The 21979-nt window shown below is 29.3% G+C and overlaps 1 protein-coding gene across 2 annotated transcripts; it reads right to left on the bottom strand.

Moving 5' to 3' along the window:
* Positions 1-207: 207 nt before the first annotated feature.
* LOC107440326 (solute carrier family 35 member E2B) lies at positions 208-21404 on the bottom strand. Of its 2 annotated transcripts, XM_016053224.5 has the most exons (7): positions 21258-21404; positions 16556-16878; positions 15728-15863; positions 13022-13270; positions 11368-11421; positions 10452-10655; positions 208-1794 (listed from the first exon to the last, which is right to left on the bottom strand). In XM_016053224.5, the coding sequence occupies exons 2-7, from the start codon at positions 16845-16847 to the stop codon at positions 1602-1604; spliced, it is 1128 nt and encodes a 375-aa protein (XP_015908710.1). In that variant the 5' UTR covers positions 16848-16878; positions 21258-21404; the 3' UTR covers positions 208-1601. The 2 variants fall into 2 exon arrangements, with proteins under 2 accessions (XP_015908710.1, XP_071043340.1); XM_071187239.2 differs by lacking the exon at positions 16556-16878 and having other exon boundaries at positions 21258-21380.
* Positions 21405-21979: the final 575 nt, after the last annotated feature.

Here is a 21979-nt window from a genome sequence, read left to right as displayed (position 1 = left end):
AATGCAATATTATTAACATCATATAATTAAATTTTTCTACCACTTTAGAACTTTACTTCAAAAAATTCTATTTAGAACAAAATTTAAAATTAACCAATCAGTTTAACATATAGAACAATTTTAGCAAGATCTATCAAATTAAAAATAAAAAATACACATAATATACTGCATGGAATAAATGCACACATTCTAGAGCATTCAAGGGAATTTTTTTTCTTTAAAAAATAAGTCAAACTCACTTATAATGAGCCCTGATTTAATGTGAACTCCAATTCAATAAAGAAATTGGAAATACTTAGTTGACACAATACAAAGTCTCCTGGAGCATAGCTCACTTTTAACAACCAATATTTTGGGGATTCATAAAATTACTCTCAACTTCCACCTCTCTAACTCAACTAATCTATTCTTGAAATAATTTCTTTAACACTCAGAAGGCAACTGAAATTTAGTGATGAATCATAAATTCATCAGAATTTTGTATAATTTTTAATGACTTTCTCCCGAACACATTTTTTTAAACACTTGGTAATAAGCATATATTACAGTCAATTTAAATCATTATAAGCAGGTTTAGCTGAATAAGGCATATAAATATTAACTGGATAGGAAAATACAAAATAAAACATTTTATTTAAAAAATAACGTATTTTACCGTGTTTCATTGTCATAGGAAACACGTATTAAAAATTTAAGAAGAATATTAAGTCTTAAATGTCCTTGATATTTTTTCTATATACATTATGAAATCTTTCTGAAGAACGAAATTTCAAAAAATGAGACTTATTCAATCCGAGATAAAGAAAAATTATTTATCAAGAAAGTTAAACCCCAATGAATTTTTGAAACAAAGAAAATCTGACTTTATTATAAAAATAGAAAATCAAATGAAATTTTATTTAAGCGATATTTAGTTTGATGGTGAGGATGATCTAGAAGAGATGTTTATTCTAAAAGAACAACTCATTCCTAAACTAGGTTTAAAAAAAGTAATAATAGTTAAAAAATTTACAATGGCTAGATAAACACTTTTTTCCTATCAAATTTTATATTAAATTTTAAAAAATTCTATCACTCGCTCCTCAAAAATATTTTAAGGAAACTAAATTGAAAACTTTTATTTGATTTACCATTTAAGATTTTAAAAAAATAAAAGAAAATTGCAAATTGCTCTTATTTTTCTTTTAAAAAAAACTCTTACACAAAAGATAGCATGCTATTATTATTTGCTTGAGAGAATCAAAACAAGTGCTAAAAAAAATATTGAAATTTTTTTTGCCTCTTTATTAAAAACCCTTTTTTCGCCCCTTAAAAACAAAAAGATATTTTCTTTTGATAATATGCCCAATATACACAAAACTGAAATATTTAAGCATACACAATTTTCTTATTATATATTTTTTATATAATTATTGCTGTAGTTATTTGAACTAGATAATGTGCAGTTGATATTTTTTGAACGTCAAAACAAATCAGAACTTTAAATATGTAAGCATTGTTCAATATATAAGAAAAAACAGTTTTAACAAAATATAAATTAACTACTATTTGTGTAATGAATGTTTATCACAAGAAAATATAGATTCACTGTAAATGTGAATTCATATAGAATGTACCACTTTCAGACTCTTTGTATTAGCAGTGATGGTTGGAGCTACCTGTTTAGCTTTATTGTATCCAAAAACTCCCACAATTACAATTGTTGTTCCTAAACCACCAAGAAAAGTTACCTTGTTTCCAAAAGTTATCACAGACAGCCATATCAATAGTGCCCTCTTAGCAGTGTTAGCAACACTAAAAATAATAATAATTAAGTATGCATGTTGAAAACTAGATTATTACACTACACATAAAAAAAAGTACTAGCAACAAATTATTTAACTAAGTCATTATCGTGTTATTAGAAATTATCATATATATTTATATGTTTACATAGATATTACTACGACTACAATTATTTTTAACGTAAGGTAAATGACAAATATTAAAATTCTTGCATATACATCATACAGTTACAGTGTTTAATTAAATTTTAAAGCTCAACTAATTTATTTGCAAATCTAGATATACATAGTAAACTGTTCCAGAAATGCTTTATGTTAATTTTTTGAAAATAATCTATACCAGCTAATATTGTTTCAAAATGATCTTTAATAACTAAATTCAGGTTTCATAGATGTTCAAAATAAAAATCAGGATAACATTTCACAAAAAAAGCAGGACAACATTTTATTAAAAAAATCAGGTCATTTGATACCATACAAACATTCTAAATAACCATTTCAATAAATTTCGTACTGTGCATTTCTTTTATTATATGCAATCTTAAAAAATATAAAAACAAGGCGCAACATTTAAAGCTTTGAAATAAAAGATTAAGATAGGAACAAGTTCATCAGCAATGATTCTAAAAACTATGCAATTTTGAGGAAATATACATAAGGAAAGAAATCAGGGAATCCGAATTTTTTTTTCTTTGAAAATAGATTCTTCAATAAAAAAATAGATCAAAGTAAGCGTTAAAAAAATTATACTTATAGTTTATTACATACAATAATAAATAACTCCAAAACTGAATCGCATGTAATTTACACATTAAAGAATAAATGCATATTAAACTATATTAATAATAAAACATAATACATAGTAATCTGAAAAATACCAATGTGCCAAGTTCATCAAAATAAAAAGTGTTTAGTGTTCGTGATATATTGAGCTATAAAGTAGCGGACTGTAACAAACATAAACATTTATTTACAAACTTAATAACATAAAATTGACAAGATCATTTTGAGTAACAGGAGATGTTCTCTGTTCTAGAGTTGAATGGCAACTGAATAATAATGTGTTATATGATGAGAGCGCCGCCTCGTGGCAATTCTTAACACTCCCCGCCGATTGGATGTTTAAATCCAATCATTATTAATTACAATGCTTATTACATAATAAAATAAAATGAAAAATTGACAATATTCATACAAAACATCAAATATACATACACGTAATTTCAACTTTACAATTATAATGAAAATTTTAACACAAGAATTAATATATAGGTAAAATACAAATGTTGCGTACTGATCTTTTAAGTATATTGCCTTGTGGCAAACGTATATTTACAACTCTTACCTTCCCATCACTTCCCTTAAATATTTCCTCAATTCTTCCTGTTAACCATTTAGTTGCTGGCAAATTCTCTTCTTTCACCAACACTAAAGTTCCAATTTTAACATTATCTTTACTGAACTGCCATTTGTGGCGTTCTTGGAGATTACTTAAATAATCTCTCTTCCAAAGTCTCCAAATTTTTTGAGAAATTTTAGAAATCTTTTCCCATTTACTGAGTCTATTTTCATTGATATCTGCAAGTTGAGGTTCTGTAATGGAAGTGATGGGTCTCCCAATAAGAAAATGCCCAGGTGTTAGGGTATCAAAGTTTTCGAAATCAGCTGACAATGGAGTCAATGGCCTGGAGTTTAATACTCCTTCAATCTCTGCTAAAACTGTAATGAATTCTTCCAAAGTAAAATTGGAGTTTCCCGCTATCCGTTTTAGATGGAATTTAAAAGATTTAACGCCGGCTTCATATAATCCTCCAAAATTTGGTGATCTTGGGGGGTTATAATGCCAATCAATTTTTTCCTCGGCAAAATATTGAGCCAAAGGTTCATCTGGTGAATTAATAATTTTGAAAAGCCGTTTCAGTTCAGCGTCTGCACCCACGAAATTTCGTCCATTGTCAGTGAAAATTTTAGAGGCCTTACCTCTTCTAGAAAAAAATCTTTTCAAGCTAGCTATAAACCCAGTTGATGTTAAGTCACTTACAAAATCTAAATGTATTGATTTAGTACAGAAACATACATAAATTGCAACATATATCTTATTTAAAACACCTTTCCTTTGTCCTTTAAATTTTATATAAAATGGTCCACAAAAATCAATACCTGTTATGGTAAATGGAGGAGAAGGTTCGATTCGTTCTTTAGGTAACTGACCCATTAATTGTTGCTCTAAAACTGGTTTGTTTTTTGTGCACGTAACACAATTGTGTATTACCAACCTGCACAAATTTCTGCCGTTCACAGGCCAATATTTTTGACGTATTAAGTACAATAAAGTTTGTGCTCCGACATGTAAATATTTCAAATGAAAATAATGTACAATCATATAGGTTAAGGGATGTTTTGCTGGAAGGACAATTGGATGTTTAGTACAATCATTAACACTTGAATTTACAATTCGACCTCCAACACGTATAAGACCCTTTTTATCAATAAAACAATTAAGAGAAGACAATTTACTTTTACCTTTCACATTCTCACCTTTCATTAAAGCATTCAATTCTTCTAAATATTCACTTTGGGCAAATTTTAAGAGAAAAGTTTCGGATTTGTTCAATTCTTCAGAATCTAAATACCTACCTGCCTTGTTCTTTGGATTTTTACAGTTATAGATAAATCTAAAAATATATGAAACTATACGAACAAGTTTAGAAAAATTATTGGTAATTTTAAGTAGGTAATTATAAAACATAACATTTTGATTAGTTAAAGCAAAACACATATCCTCTTCAACAGAGGAACCTTTTTTTAACTCTGAAAGGTAAGAGTTTTCAGCAATAGAATTAGTGCACTCAAACACTGAAATCTCATTTTTTCTTAAAAACTCGGGACCTGACCACCAGGCCTCATTTTTCAGAAGAACTTCTGCACTAACTCCTCTCGTAAGAATGTCAGCAATGTTAAGTTTACCGGGAACGTGTGACCAAGATTCAGGATTGCTAAGGGCTTGAATCTCTTTCACTCGATTGGAAACAAACTGTTTCCATTTATGATGAGATCCTTTGATCCAGAACAATGCGATCTGGGAATCTGTCCAAAAATGAACTGTGGGGGATCCTTTTCGTTTTACAATCTGTTCTATTTCTTTTGCGAGTCTGGTTGCAAGTAATGCACCCATTAGTTCTAGCTTTGGAAGAGTCAGTTTCTTTAATGGAGCAACACGACTCTTTGATGCTATAAGATTAACTGTGATTTTGTCACAGTACTTCACTCTTAGGTACACTGCTGTTCCGTATGCTTTTTGGCTGGCATCCGAAAATACATGAATTTGAAGTACCTTGGCATCATCTAGACTGGAGTCTAGAATCATTCTAGGAACTTGTAATTTAGAAATGACAGCTAACTCAGACCTCCACTGAATAAATTGTTGGCGAATGTCTGGTGGAAGTTCCGTATCCCACGGACACTTTCTAAGCCACAAGTCTTGGAGTAAACACTTGAGTCTTATTGTGTACGGACTAAGAAAACCCAATATGTCGAACAGTTTTCCGATAGTTCTTAAAACAATTCTTTTAGTAATGCTTTCTTTTCCATCGAATTTAAGCAAGTCTTTCAGTTCTACAGAGATGTAGTCTTCATGCACATGCCATGGCAGTCCTAGAACTTTGTGTAAATTGGCTGTAGGATTGGCTTCCGAATGAATGGGATGGGTTTCGAACCCGCAATCCTTCCATAATTGTACTAGTTCCTTGCTGTTTGAACTCCATTTACACAGATTCATGCTTGCTTCTGCCATAATTTTCTTGGCTTCGTCCGACATCTGAAAGGCAGATTTCACGTCGTCGAGAGCTCCTATGAAATCGTCGACATATAGACATTCATTGAGCATACTCGTCGTAGCGGGATGCAACTCTTGATATTTTTTGATATGTTCCTTAATTGTGGCAGAAAGCAAGAAGGGACTGGCGTTGACACCAAAAAGAACTCTGCAAAATCTAAAAATATTTATGTCATACTGCTCACTTGTGGCCGGGTTCGAACTTGGAAAAAGAAATCTCACTGCATTTCGATCTGTCTCATTCAACGATATTTGAAGGAACGCTTTTTCGATATCTGCTAAGATCACCACAGCATTCAAACGAAAAAATATAAGCATGTTAAATATCAGGGGATTTAGGCTAAGTCCTGCGTATAAACAGTCATTTAAGGAAAGTTCACCTTCTTCATGTGAGCTGGCATCAAAAACTATTCGTTTACTAGAACTGACTGATTCTCTGTAAACCATGGAAAATGGTAGATAAAATAGCGGTTTATCTGTTTGTACTTTGTCTTTTGGGACCTTCTCTATGATGCCTTGATTTTCATAGTCTTTCAGAATTTCACGATAATCTTCATACAGTTCTGAGCGTCTCTCAAATTTTCTAATCAAATGATCTAGCCGTCCTCTGGCTACAGTTAAGTTATCGTTTAATTCCCTAAAATCATGTTTCCATGGTAGCCCAACTTGATACCTCCCTTCTTTGTAATCTACAGAATTTTTAAAGAGAGCTAAAGCAGTACTTTCCTCATCTGTATTATTATTTGGAACTATCCCAATTGACTCTAATTCCCAAAATTTATTTAACCCTTCATCAACATTGTCCTGTATGAAATAACATTTGGAATCATGTGGGTGCGTAGAGGGGATCGAACCTGTAACCATCCACCCGAAAACTGTTTCAATTAAAATAATAGAATTACCCCTTAATCGAATTTGATTTCCTTTTAACAATTCATAAAATACGTCTCCTCCTAAAAGAATCGATATTTTTTGCGGTAAATAAAAATTAGGATTAGCGTACTTTACGTTTTCGGGTAAATTCAAATTAGAAATATTTATTTCTTCCGAAGGAACATTTCCGGCTATTTCTGGCAAAATTAACAATTCGAGTTCCTTACTAAATGATTCCTCATCATTACTTATACGCGAATAAATCTTCTCAGTTATCGGAAATACTGTATTTTTTAATCCTATTAAATTTGATCTACAACGCGATCTTTTTAAACCCAATAAATTAGCTGCCTCTTCTGTAATAAGAGATTTCATACTTCCAGAATCGCATAGCCCTGTCAAATGCAAATATTTTCCGTTCGATTGCAATATTTTAACTTTTACTGTAGAAAGAAGAACGTTTTTATTTACATTAAAAGAATATAAACATGGTGCCTCTTGCGGTTTGTTATTAATTTCATTTTGCATTTGTGATTGCGTAACTTCTTGTTCCGAAACTGAATTATTTCTTTCTTCCCTGCTCATTGGCGCCACACCCGCATTTTTGTTTTGATTTTGTCTATCGAAGAAAAAGTTCGCTCCGTGTAACATTGTACTATGATTCTTGTTACAAGATTTACATTTTAAATGAATTTTCTTACATTTAGACATTGTGTGAAATCCGAGACAATTAAAGCATAATTTATTCCTTACAACACATTTTAATCTATCATCTGCGTTAGAATCGATAAACTTTTTACATCTGAAAATAGGGTGGGATTCCATGCATCCTAATAAACAATTATTTTTGTTTTCGTTTTTCACCATTAGAGTTTTGAATTTCGGGGTTGGTTCCCGTTTAAATTCGCCTGAATTTCTGTTTACATTTTCTAGTGCTTGACATCTTTTAGTTAAGAATTCCGTAAATTTTTCCCAACTCGGTAATTCCGAACCCAATTCCATTTCGTATAATTTACGTGAGTCAATATCAATTCTTTGAATAATTATATAAATTAATATTGCTTCGCAAAGCGGGTTCGTTTCTAATTCTAGTTGTTTTAATGATCGCAAATTACTTTCAATTTTATCGAGCATCTGTCTTAAACTAGACGCAGATTCACATTTAACTTTAGAAAAATTAAATATTTCACCAATATGACTCATAATTAGCAACCGTGTATTTTCAAATCGTTTTTTCAATGCTTCGAATAAACTGTTGTACGTATCATTTACCGTAATTAATTGTTTAGCGTTACCCTTAAGTGCCGACTGAAGGTAAAACAATTTTTGTTGTTCTGACAACTGTTTGTTATCGTCAATTAAAGACATAAATTGCGTTTTGAATGACAACCATTCGACATATAAACCTGAAAATTCGGGAAGATTAATTGACGGTAATTTTAGTTTACAGTTACCAGAGGACGAACTATTTTCATTTGAATTAGAATTTGGATTTAAAAGTTTTTGAAAGCTTACCTCGCATGTTTCGAGGTCAATTTGCAGCCCATCTAAACTTTCTTCAAAATCTGGCAAATCCTCATCCGACAAAGTAGAATAGCATTCGCTGCGTAGATCCTCTAACTTTGTTCTAAGTTTATCCAAAGTTGATAATTTTTTAGTGATGTCCGTATTGTCCACAGGTAAATCAGTATTTTGTTGAAGTGCATTTTCAATCCTTGTCAATTGTCCTCGTATATAACCCCGTTTTCGGTTAAATACTGTTATTTGCTCCAAAGCCATTGTTCGTTTCGATTTCGTACTCAATTTCCACAAGCGTTCGGTTTGTCTTCGTGCTCGGCGATGACCACTTTTTGTTTAGTGTTCGTGATATATTGAGCTATAAAGTAGCGGACTGTAACAAACATAAACATTTATTTACAAACTTAATAACATAAAATTGACAAGATCATTTTGAGTAACAGGAGATGTTCTCTGTTCTAGAGTTGAATGGCAACTGAATAATAATGTGTTATATGATGAGAGCGCCGCCTCGTGGCAATTCTTAACAAAAAGAAAACTAAAATTCATTAAACCATTACTTAAAGTAAATGGATATTTGCAGTACAATTGAAGTACTTTGGATCGCAATAAATGAAATGAAAAGTATAAAGAATAAAAAAACAATATTTTCACTGCGATTTCATGAACAGGAGGAAAAAAATTTACTACTTAAAAATGTGAATAAGTTCATCTTTTACTACACTTTTTAATTAGCAATCATACATATAAAGTAAAACATTAAGACAGCAAAAATGCTAAGATTAATTTTTTTAAGATAAAAAAAGCCTGAAACAAAATTATAAATCTTAATGATGAATAATTAGTGGAGGCTCCCTAAGTTCAAAAGATTGAATTTTTACTATTTTTAAAAATTTATAGTTCGTAAGTAAAATAAGAAAGTGAGATAAGCATTCCAAATAACAGATTTGAAGTGCTTTAAAACCATTCTATCAAAAACTGGTGAATGACCCCCAAAATTTAATGATTCAATATAACTGTTTCCATGATTTATAAAAATAAAATAATAGTCGTTAATTGGATTCTCTACAATCAGAAAATAAAGTGTGGCATAACATTATTACTTCACTTTTTAGACGAAGTCCAATTAGTTAAAATTAAGAATTTTTATTTTAAATCAAAATCATGCAAAATTAAAGGCATAGAGGGAAAAAAAAACTTTTTCATTAAGCAAAAATTCCTCACTCTGATGGAAATGAGGCTTTTTCTTTAAGAAATGAGAAGGGAAAAAATCAGCGATGAACTTTAAATTCATCTTTGTCAAAAAAACATAAGAAAACGTCTATAATAGAAAGTAACATATATTGTTAGGTTTTTTAAATAACTTCGGTAGTCACAGATCATTTACAAAATAATAGTTAATTTATAATAGACAATAAATTTAAAAATTAATAAATAAAATTACACAATTTTCTAAAATAGGAGCCATAACATGATTAACATTGCCGTATTTAACTTTTATATCAGGAATAATTAGGAGTTCCACAAGCGCACAGTAAGATTCCTCTATTTTTTAAAAAGAATGAAATATTAATAAAAAAAGGTTTTATTTATTGATTTATTTCAATTCCTTTAGTAGGGTCAGATTTAATACAAAAATTTTTGTTCAAAAACAGATTCAGCAATAATTCGATCTGAGAAAAATAGAGCGTTTTAGTTTTTCACACTACCTACTTTTTATATAATACACATTTAACTTCTTAAACAAAAACATACTGCTTTTTGCATTGATAGGTCTAGTTTTTCTTACTTCTTTTCTACTGAAAGAAAGATTTTTTTTAAAAAATCCAAATAATTCTCTTTTAGACAAAACGAAACATTTTGGAGAAACAAAAAAAAAAACAGGAATATCAGGACAATATGCTAAAAATCATGACAAATAAGGACAAAATATTTTTAATCAGGAATATTAGAACAACTGCAAACCTTGCTAAATTAATAACAAACTGTTCGCAAGCATGAAAGTTTCTTAAATAACACTTAACAATAAACTTACATAACAACACTGTGCAATTTCAAAAAATTATAAATTGGCAACATTTGATAACTATTTCAGTCCTAAAATATTGTACCTTAGAAAATATTTATGTGTTATACAATATGATTTTATCACATTTTTGATTAATTTTTGGAACTAAATATTATTTGAATGTGACATATGATTGATTTAATTTACTTTGTTATGCTATACATTATTCAGTACTTAAACAGAGTACAGCTCAACTAAATCTAGCAAGAGAAAAATAAGTGTATAAGTTACGATATTGTGAAACCTTAAGCCATCACTTGCTGTACCGACTGTATTATTATTCAAGTGTTGAAATATTAATCGTGTAAAAGTACATAAGCATTCTAGAATATGATTTTATCCTTTTATGACTTAGCATTTTAATAGTGCTTACCTATGTGTAACAGGTGATATATAAGTTAGCAAAGAATATTCAGTGATGCTCTGGCAATGAAATGAAATGCCATTAATTATGAGAAGTAAAAGCATTTGAAGAGTAAAAGTTGCTTGAAGAGTAGGAATATCTATCAATAAGACTAAGGCAGGAACTTGAACACACATAGATGCCAAACTTGTGTAAAATTGTAGCTCTGGTGGACTACAAGTAAAAATAATAAAAAGCTTAAAACGTGCGCAAAATATAAAGGAACATTTATCTAATTCATTTCACTAAACAATACACAAATAATATACACAACTGAATATTAAATTTTTAAATTCATACATTTTAGTTATAATTTATAAGTTTATTTATGTATATATAAACTATTATTTTTTCTTTAACAGCAGGCATTGAACTTCTCATTCTTTGCCTCAGAAAATGCTGGTAGTGTTGTTCATTTAATAATATCCAATGAACACCGGTGAATGGAGGCGAGCAACAGAACACAATTTATTAACATATTATGATAAACATTGTACACATATTATCTTTAATTTAAAAATATCTATTGGAACATTCTAAAATCTGTTTCTTTTACTTATAAATCCCAGTTATAGTAAAATTGAGGTAAATTTCTGAGGTGCTTTCCTTAGAATTGCAATAACAAACCACTCAGAAGCACAACATTAGACTTCAAATGAACTAACAAGCAGGATTATTTTTTTTTAGTCAAGATGAGTTTTGGTTTTTAACAATACTAAAAATTGAATTGAATTGAAATAATATTCAAGCGGATTTAAAAGAAGCTTAAGCAATCCTAATTTAAAAGCATTAAAGTAGTTTATTTTTTAAAAAATTAAAAGAAATAACATATGGTTTAATATTCCGATTGTGGAATTACATTTATCTAATAAATTGTGTTTCTTACCTGTAACAATACTTTTCACTACTAATGAGCTTCTTAGAATAGACATTCTGCATACTGAAAAATAGAATAGAATTGTGAAGGTTTATAAGTAATTAAAAAAAAAATTTATGATGTTTGAATAGTAAATGAATATCTGAATTTCAAAAAAAAAAAAAAAGAAAAAAAAAAGAAAAGAAAGAAAGAAAGGAAAAAAGTCAAAGACTAAGCAATCCCACAAATCACTTAGTGCTGTTTGGTTCTTTAATACAGATATGTTTTTTAACTCATTTACATAAATTTGGCATTTTAAAAAAGTACTGACTTACAAAACCAAAGTGACCCCAACTAGTATGGATTCTTCATAGTTCCAGAAAATACCTTTGCTAGTGGTGGTAAGGGGAGTATTTATATTTTAATAAATTAGAATTAAAAAAATTTTCCCCTACTAAACACAAGTAATTTAAACACATATATATAACATCATATAGAAGAATGCTTAAGTTTTTAAGTTCTAATAATTTTTTTAATAAAATTGGTTTGTTTCAAAAATATTCTGCCTTCGCTCACTACCACTGAAAAATTCACAACAGCCTCAAATAGTTAGAGTCTTTAAGTTCTTTGAAAAATATCTTAGTGGGTGTAAAAGAAGATTTTTTTTTTCAATAATCATTTAAATTTGAATAGTAAAGAGGTTTGTTATTTGTAAGAAAAATATGTATAATGTTCTTTAATATCCAAACATAAATCAGGCTTAATATATACTACATGCTAAATGACAGAAGTTATCGTCAACACCATTTTTTGAGGCCCTAAAATACCCACAAAATATATTTTGGTGAAAAACATACTTGGTATGGGGTGGTTAAATGGAACTAATTGTAAGTAGCAATCAGGTTCCTCCATTGGCTAATCTTGATGAAATTACAAAATCAACATGTTGAATATTAAAAAAATCAAAGACATTAATAAAAATAATTAAAAGGTATGAAAACAATGTATAAAATTAAAATATTTAATTAGACAGATTTCAGAAATAATAAAGAAACAGTTATCAGAAATGTATTTTATTTCGGATGATTTTTAAGGATTGCATTTATATTTTTTTAAGAAATTTTTTTTCACAATCACAACAAAAATAAAATTATGAAAATAAGTCAAAAATTAAAAAGAATTAATAAAAATTTTCAAAGAAGTTTCAAAACCATCAAAAGAAGACTCGGATTGTTGGAATTCCTATCGAAACAATATCTAAACACTTATCATTTGCCCTGGATGCAACTCTGATAAATTTTTAATGACGAGAGATGATAGTAAGAAGAGGTATTTGAGGTATCTGGTGTTCGTGAATTTGACAACACAAAAATTTTAACAAATTCAAAGTTGACAAATATAAATGATCCTGTTCTTGAAAACTGGATGACAAAAAAAGACTGATTTTACTAATCTCAGTCTGGGCATTGTATAGAAATTGAAAAAAAATTAAATTCTATCAGTAAAAAATTGGTTAAAGACTTGAATATTCATCTGCAATGTAACTCTTAACAGGAGCAGGCCAGCCTCAAGCATACTTTATGTTATGAATTAGCAATTATTTAATAAGTAAAAATTATTTAAATGTTATTTAAAGTGACAAAAAAACCTGTGAATTGTTTGGAAAAAAATTATAAATGCATACCATTCAGATAAATTTGTTGCCATTGCAGCAACAAATCCATACATGTTAAAACTAAGCTCATTAATACTACATAGAGCTAATCCACCCATAATAGGTAATAGGGACAAACAAACCAGCCAGCTAGTTTGCTCATTCATCAATAACCATGCTAAGAGTACAGTAAAAACAGGAGCAGAACTCTTAACAGTTTCTGCGAATGAAACAGGCACAAACCACAAGGCTATCAAACCCATTAATAAAGTAGAAAACCTGTAAGAAAAAAATAAATAGTTTAATGTTTAATAGAATATATTTAAAAAATTATAAAATTATTGCTCTTGAAACATATAAAATCATAAATACTCTGTATTTTTAAAAATTTATTCAACTAAAAACAGTTATTAAAGAAAAAAATTATGTTATTAAAGAAAAAAATTGCAAACAATGAAACAGGCACTAAATTATTTCTATAGAGGTTTTTTTTTTAACATACATCACAAACAAAATATTTTTCGTTGTTTCGAATCTTTAACCAAGTTTAGACTAGGTAATCATGTGACTAACAACATATTTTAATCATTAAAATCTAAATCAGATACTCAATTTTTTTTTTAACTATTTAAAAGAGAAAATAATAGCTGAAATTATAAGCAATTCTGGTCACATTTTTCGTGACTGACATGATTTAATAAATTTTTGGAGCAAAAGTATTTTGCATTTAACTTTTTTATGGCTACTTTAATAAAAGGATACGAACTGAAAAGCATCTAAAATTGTGAGGAAACAGGACTTTTTTTAAAAACGATACCAGACAAAACTTTAGCAGTTATGGGAGAATCATACTAAGGCTGAAAAAAAAAAGTAAAGAAAGACTAATGATCTTGCTCTGTTTCAATGGTGAGGGTTCAGAAAAACTCCCACTATTAATCATTGGAAGATCAAACTAAAATGTTTTACGAATGTGAAGAAACTTCTCATTTATAAGAGAAACAAGATGGAATGACATATTTTTTTAGATTTCCTACATGAATTTGGCAGGAAAATGGAAAAAGAAAAGTTCTGTTATTCATGGATTGCTGCTCTGCTCACACACAAGATCTACCAACATGAAACTATTTTTTCCCCTTGGAATTGGACTAACAAAATTAAACCTTTTGATCTGAGCATCATTCGTTGTGGGAAAATACTCTATTGCAAAACTTTAATTTTCGACATTTGGCTGTTATAGAAACAAAACTTTAGATGGAAGATAAGCTGAAACAAATAACTGTCCTTGATGCAATTCACATGCTGTGCTGATCACGGGGAAGCATTATGGACAAATGCATCAAAAGTTGCCTTAAAAAAAATTAAAAAAAAGATTTATTTCCAGAAAAGCTAATGTGAGGAGCCAAAAAACGAAAGTGAAAATGAGCTAAGCAAAGGTGAGTGAAATACTGCATCTGGTGGACTCACTAATTGTACTTAAAATGAATCTGTTGACATAGGTAAAAATTTTAATAACAGCTCAAAGGCAGAAAATTGAAGTTGAAATAAAAGGAGGTTACCAGGGGTCTGTCCAGACATTTTGTGAAAGGTCCGGTTTTTGTGAAATAGCGAAAAAATTACTCACATTCTTTCAACCAGGGTCCTGCTTTTATGAACTTGTACAAATAGGGTACGGTTATTGCAAAAACCTTTTTAAAAGAGTTTTTAAACTGTAAATAGATACAAGATTATGCTCAGCACCGTAAAATTATCATAAAAAAAATTTTAATTTTCAAAAGTAAACAGCAATTGCTGCTTCTAAATTAGAGATGCATCATACAAATATTTGGTATTTAGCCTATACTGCTGAAGGCAGAATATTAATTTCGGACGAATAATGGAAGAATCATCGGCCAAAGACAAAACTTAATTTGTTTACATCCATCTTTGTTGTTTTCTGCCCTGGGAAGGGTTTATTCAATTAACAAAACATTAATGAAGATAAACAAATTTATGAAGGGTCCGATTAAAAGAAAAATCATTTTGTGAAGGGTCTGTTTTTAAGTTAAAATATTTCGTGAAGGGTCCGTTTTTATGAAAAGATATTTTGTGAAGGGTCCGTAAATAGACCCAAATTTCTCCTAAACAGACCCCTGGTTACTAAGATGAAAAGAAGGACAACAATGATGTAGAAGATGCTACAAAAGTTCCCCCAACTCAAACAGCCACTTTAGAAACACTAGAAACTCTTCATGATTATTGTAAATTTCATTATTGAAGTGAAGGCACTCTTTCACACTTTGATGAATCTAAAAAGATTTTCTGAAAAATCCCAAAAACAAACTTTGATTGTAAATTATGTCATGAGAAATTAGTAATAGGAATAAAAACAAAATTTGGGAATGAAAACATTCTGATTTTCTTTGTTTTTTTTTAAAAATTGTAATTCATTTTAAAATTAATTCATCACATTTTGAACCTTATTTAAATTTTTCAATCTAGTATACATAGTATTAATTAACAATATAATGTAGTGAAATATATTGATGTTCTATTTTTAAGCTCTTTATTATGACTTTTAACTTGTGTGCATATCTCACTTATACCAATTTTTCCCATTGTTCCCAGCCTCAACCCCTAAATTAAAAGTCACTGTAATTGAATAATGTTTCCTAATTCATCAAGTTAGAAAATTCTACAGTTAATAATTCTGTAATATAAATGTCAAGTGCTCAACAAAACTACTAAAAAAAAGCTTACCTGAGACTTCCAACAAAAAGCATGTTGCGGAAAAACTTTGGGGGTGTTCTCTCCCATTTAACAGTTTTGTATAAGCCACATGGAAAACGTAAATGAAAATAGCCACAAACTCCACACATTAAAAGTTGAGCAGAGCCTATATACAAGCATAAAAACTAGATTCAAAATTATGTACAATGAGTATTTTAAACATTCAATGTTTTCAAAACCGTTCTTAAAAAAGAACAACAAAATAAATATAATTCATTTATCAAACAAAAGAACATTAAATTCAATGTAATTCATTAATTAAAACGAAACAAAAATAAAACATTTCTATTAGTTACTGAAAAAGAAATTTTAGTGAAAACCATTAAAGCTTTCCATTATAAATTATTGATTTGAAAGGATTGATTTGTTAAGCTAATAAGTTATAAATTTAATGTTATTATAATAATTAAGTTTTTTTTAATATATTTAGAATTGTATGCAGATATATGGGAGGTGAGTACATAACAAATTCAGAACCAAACTCTGTAGGCTTGAGAAAAATATCTAATTTTTGGAACTAATAAACCCCCAATAACAAAGGTTTCAATTTTGAATGAAAGAAATTAAGAGTTTTCTCCAAAAACATTACAAAAATAAAAAAATGAGTTAAATTGAAAACAATCATGCATCAAGAAATAAGGAAAACATAAAAATAAAAATTAGTATTTTCTTTAATTTCAAAAGCTTTTTCTTATCCTATAACTGGAACTAAAATCCTTAGAAATTACATAAAATATTAAATATTTGGCATCATTAACAATAGATATATAAAAATATTTTACAAAGATAAAAACATACCTAGAAGAGTTGGATCACCATGTTCATAAGATAATATATACTTATTTAAAAATAAAGTTGTAAAGCTGAAAAAATACCACAGGGCAATACAATAAAAGGCTTCAGATGATAAAAATACTTTGTAATCTTCAAATTTAAAATTATAGTTGGAATGTATCTTTTCATCGTCTTTTTCCTTCACATTTTGTTTCAATTCAGAACAGCCATCTTCACTGACAAAAGAAACTCTGTCATGTATAATCTCATATTGCTCAAGTTCTCGCATTTGATTGGATAAAACTTCAGGATTCATTTATTTTTTATACTTTAATAAATTTTGAAACCTAGAAAAACATTGAGAACATATAAAACTATGCTTATTAATAAAAGCTTTGCAAGAAAAAAAACAGCAACAAAAATAAAAGGAAATAAGGACAATTTTGCAATATTTTTTCTTTACTTATACATTTTCCACATTTAAATTTTCAAAAAAAAAAAATAATAATAATAAATCAATTATAATTATTCATTTATTTCAGTTTTATACAGAATTTCACAATCTATTTAGCTTATAATTATAATTTATTTCTGAAATCCTTATTTCCCTAAATAAACATATACTACACTTAAATCAAGATGTATTATGCGTATTTAAATAACTTTTAGTTTTTATAGCATATTCTATATCAAAAAAAAATTAGTATTAGCTATGTAAAAATAATAATGTACAAAAAAACAAAATCAGCGTTACAAATTTTGATACAGAAATACCTTTAGAATATTATCTAAAAGTAATTTTGTGTATTCATACAGCTGATTTGCATTTTTTCTATTATTAATTCAAAACCTTTTTGTATTACTATTTATTTGTATACTCATTATTAAGTAAAGTCCTCAAAATTTTTCAATAATGTATTTGATTATGAAAATAAGTCTTTGAACAATGTGTGAAAACAATGCGGAATTTATTAGTTGAATTGTATTTTAACATGCCTTTTTTTTTTTTTTTTTTTAAAAAAAAAACTTTTAAATCAGGTTTTATTTTATAATGATGACAAAAGATTGAGATCACTTGTTAATTCATAAAATAGATTTTATTAAAACCAATTGGTACTATAATACCTTTTTAAAAGAATATATAAGACTCATTAACACGTTCGCTGCCACCGACACACTAGCGCGTCAGAGTGGCACCTCCTCGTATGCCGACGACGCGCTAGCGCGTCGATCGACTATGATAAGCTATAAGCTCTGTCTTTAGTGTGGCTTTGGGAGTTGAGCGGAGAGATTGTTTCGGCACGGTGAAGCATTATTTTTTCATTTTTTGTGGTTGGTTCTCAAAACTTTTGTTTGAATTTTTTTATGTGCGTGACTGCCAATATCTGTATATTGTGCTTATTATTTGTAAATATTTCCAGTATTGTTTCATAAATGGTAAAACATATACTTGAATAATATTCCGATTTATTCCTTTTAAGCTGCTATTTTATGCAATATGCCAGTAATTTCTGAGAATATTGATCAGACGCACTGGAGCGTCAGTGGCACTCACGAAGAGAGGTTGAGTCTGTGTGCCACTGACGCTAAAGAGTGTAGGGAAAAAAAACGCTCTCTAAACAGGAAAATATGTTTCTTCGTTTTTCTGGTTTGCCTAGTAAAATATAAGGAACATTTAAACAATTAAAACCCTGTTTTGTAATCCGGCTTCTGAGGATGGAAATATCATTTTTAGTGGCAGCGAATGTGTTAATATAAAATATTTTTTTACCATAATTTAATAATTTTTAAATTTATACAATTCATATTTTTAACACTGTTTTAAAAATAGGCATTGAGAACATTACAGTACCATTAACAAACTTAGTTACATTGCAATCAAAATATTGTAGACTGTTAAATTATTGTGACACTGATGTTAATATTATTATAAGATATATGGTGAGATAAATTTAAACATTATTATGAATAAAGAAAATCTAATCTTCTAATTTAAAAATAAAAATTCGTGAAAGACTTATGTATTGGTACCAGCTCTAAAACAATTGCTACATTTTGATAACAATCCAGCAGAAGCAAGCAACAAATTAAAAAAAAAAGACAACCATATTGGAGGGATCCTGAATGGGGCAAGTCTTTACATATTTTGTTAAAAAAAATTCTAACCATAAGAACACCCTTGTACAAATGTTGTTGTGAACAAGTACAAATATGGGAATATTTGTCATTTTCAATCAAACTTAATAATTCTTAAAATAAAAAATTATATAAAAATTCATTACGTTTTTTTTTTTTTTTTTCAAACCCAGCTATAGTTATTTATATAATTTTGATTACAATAATTTTAATTAGAATAGAAATTTGGCCTTGAGCTATATTTGGAACAATGTTTTGAAAATTAAAAAAACTTTGTTTAGATTTCTGTACTAGAACCTACACTACAATAATCACCAAAGTTTGGCAACTTTCAGAAAGTTCCAAAAAGTCACTAAGAAAAACATCACAGAATGTGGCAAATTTAAAAGGTAAAACCTGCAATCACCCTTGGGCCAATCACTATTTTTCTTCATATTAGAAGTTAAACAACCAGGAAATTTAATTTTTGGCTTGGCAATTTCAATTGGCTCAAACATGTACCAATATGAATATATATTAAGATATTTAAGATTGTGTCACTTGAACTACAATCACCAAGGTGCCAAATAGATTTAAAACTTGTCAATTTGAAAAGAAAGAAAAAAAACTTTTTAAGAGGTTTGTTCAGGGTAGCTACAAGTTACAACCTTCAAATTGGTCCCTTTCTGAGTTTTAATTTTATTTTTTTCATTTCTTAAGGCCACTGCCCAAAAATAGCTAAGACTCGGCAATTCATTTGGTGTAAATTACAGCAAGGAAAACTTCCAAAATAGCTTCTTTTTATTTCTTGTGCTAAATTAAACAGCTTGTTAAAATTTCATTGCAATAATCACATAACATACAATGGAGCCTATTTATAGTGAAAACTAATATGAGATTCCTAGTAGCAAAAAGTCTTCATTTTGAAAATTTTGGTCAAATCAGACTTTACGAGGCTCCTGATTTAAAGAACATATTGCATAAGCTTCTATCTTCTCTTTCATAAAGAGTTTAACTGTAACAGTAAAAAATTATAATTAGAAGCTACCATGAATAACAGCGTTTACTAACATGTACATTAAAAAAAATAATAATAAAATTGAGAGAAAGTCAACACAAACGGTAAAAAAATTCATTTTAAACTCACATATCGATAACTTATTTTAGTATTTTTTAAGAACAATTTGATATCGTCTCTCACGCCAGCAGCAAACACCAAGGAGACAATAAATTTAAACTTTAAAAAAAAAAAAAAAAAAAACCTGTAAAGGTTTACCCATGGGTGGCTTCGAATTATACCTCTAGAGATGGTACCCTTATGCAGTGTTTTCACTACAGCGCGAGAACGCGAGAATCTCGCATATTTTTTTCTTTTCTCGCATTAAAAAATGATAACCGCGAGAAATTCGCGTATTCTATAAACCAATTTCAAAATTGGCGAATTTCTCGCATTTTGAAAAAAATTTCTCATTTGCACCATTTAGAATAAAATCCGTTTCACTTTTCTTCCTGAATCTTTTATTATTTTCCACATCTGCCCCATTATCTAGCTTCCCTATTTACCAGTATTGTTCAGAACCTTTAAGAACACCAGAACACCATCCTTCCGAGCCACGGAACCTCTTTCAGAGCGCATTTCTCTGCAACCACGTGTTTACATGAAGGTAAGGTTTCTTCATGTGAGATGCTCAAATTTTTTGCTCGTTAATGTAAGATGGACAAATACCTTGTAAAGCCAATATCTTCTACTCCGAAACAGACAAATGAAAATGAAACAAATGTAGGTAGAAACGATCAAAACGAAACAAATACGCATTTGAGCAACCTAATGAGAATAGCTGATGAAAAAGTGGATGTAGAACATTTTCCATATGATGATGCTGCAAAAATATTCAATGCTTTAAAAATTAGAAGATATTAAAAATGCATTATGATTAAAGAAATGATTTTTTTTTTCAAGTCTCTTGGTGTTTTTTTTTTTTTTTTTAATTTTTGAAGTCTCACTTAACTTTTTGAAATCTCACCCTGTTTTTGAGAAAGGGTGAGAAATTCTCACCCATTTTTTTTCTGAGATGAAAACACTGCCTTATGTGATGATTTTCTTTTAGAATCTGACTGGAAGTTGCCAAAACTTGGCAAATTATTCTGCCGCAGATCACAAAACGGGTATCTACCCCTTTCTTTTTTAATGTTAATCATTTAGAATTGATATCTAATTTAGTAATATTTTCAACTGTTCCGCGTAGCTTTGAACTTGAAGATAATTAGTTAAATTTTAAACCCAGAACCCCATCAAGTTGGTGCCTGTAGTGAATCCCTTAGCACGTAACTCATTAAAATAAATTTTCTCCTATTGAAAATTGCAAACTTGACTTGTATCGCGGTAGAAATTATGAAGTTTACGGCAGAAAGCTTGCTCCATGTATGCCACTGTTTAAAACATAGCTCCTATGAAATCTTATAATAAAAAATAAAAACAGATATGAAATAGAATTAATTACTGAGAGAAAGTCAGTAACTAAGTTAAATGTAAAAATGTCAATGAGATAATAGCAATGATATTGTGAAAAGGAAATTTGATTCAATAATCGATATTTACAGTAATACATACTTAAAATTGGAAATCAAAAAACTGTATTCTAATTTGTTTTCGTGTGACATCAATGCGAAACCGACAAACAACAACTACCTGCTGAATCGAATTTTATGCTTTGTTGACATAACAAAACTCGTCTCCTACTAAAAAGAGCGAAAGAGTGACAGTTACAAGTTGGTCCTTACTTAAAAATTCTACTAATACCATTACGAGACCATTTTAAGGACCATTCTTGCTGCATACTATTTACACTAGCACACCTCCAGTCTACGTCTAAAAATATCAGAAACTGATTGATTGATTTTATTGAAATTACATACATTTGCTGACTTGTGTGCTCAATATAGGCTTATAAGTCATTGTCAAGTAGAAAACACAGATAGAACAATTCAGAGAAAGACATCACAAAGAATACATCCAGGGTTACGGCGGGATTCGAACCCGCTACCTCCACGCTTAGCAGAGCGTTTGGACCGGCGATACCGCTCGGCCAGGGAGGCCCCTCAAAAACTGTTTCATGAAATATGAATAGGTATTTCAATAAAGAGGTAAGCATAAGCAAACGCCCGGAAATAGATCGAGAATGGTTTCGGTATGAAAGTTGCCACTAGTTTATTGGTGTGATATTTTATAAGTTTTTTTTTTCCGAACATTGTTGTTGTTGTTGATTTACGTCGCACTAGAGCTGCACAATGGGCTATTGGCGACGGTCTGGGAAACATCCCTGAGGATGATCC

The sequence above is a fragment of the Parasteatoda tepidariorum genome, chromosome 11 (genome assembly GCF_982258835.1).
Source record: "Parasteatoda tepidariorum strain Cologne lab strain chromosome 11, Ptep-v5.0, whole genome shotgun sequence".
In the NCBI taxonomy this organism is placed as follows: Eukaryota; Metazoa; Arthropoda; class Arachnida; order Araneae; family Theridiidae; genus Parasteatoda; species Parasteatoda tepidariorum.
The sequence above is the reverse complement of the archived record's forward strand: the minus strand, read 5'-3'. Positions and strand labels throughout refer to the sequence as shown.

Coding starts and splice junctions, on each gene's coding strand:
- LOC107440326 (XM_016053224.5), bottom strand. CDS start 16,847: ATGAATCCTGAAGTTTTATCCAATCAAATGCGAGAACTTGAGCAATAT. Junction 11,422..13,021: donor GCAACAAATTTATCTGAATG/GTATGCATTTAT, acceptor TCTATTTTTCAG/TATGCAGAATGTCTATTCTA. Junction 1,795..10,451: donor ATATCACCTGTTACACATAG/GTAAGCACTATT, acceptor TATTATTTTTAG/TGTTGCTAACACTGCTAAGA.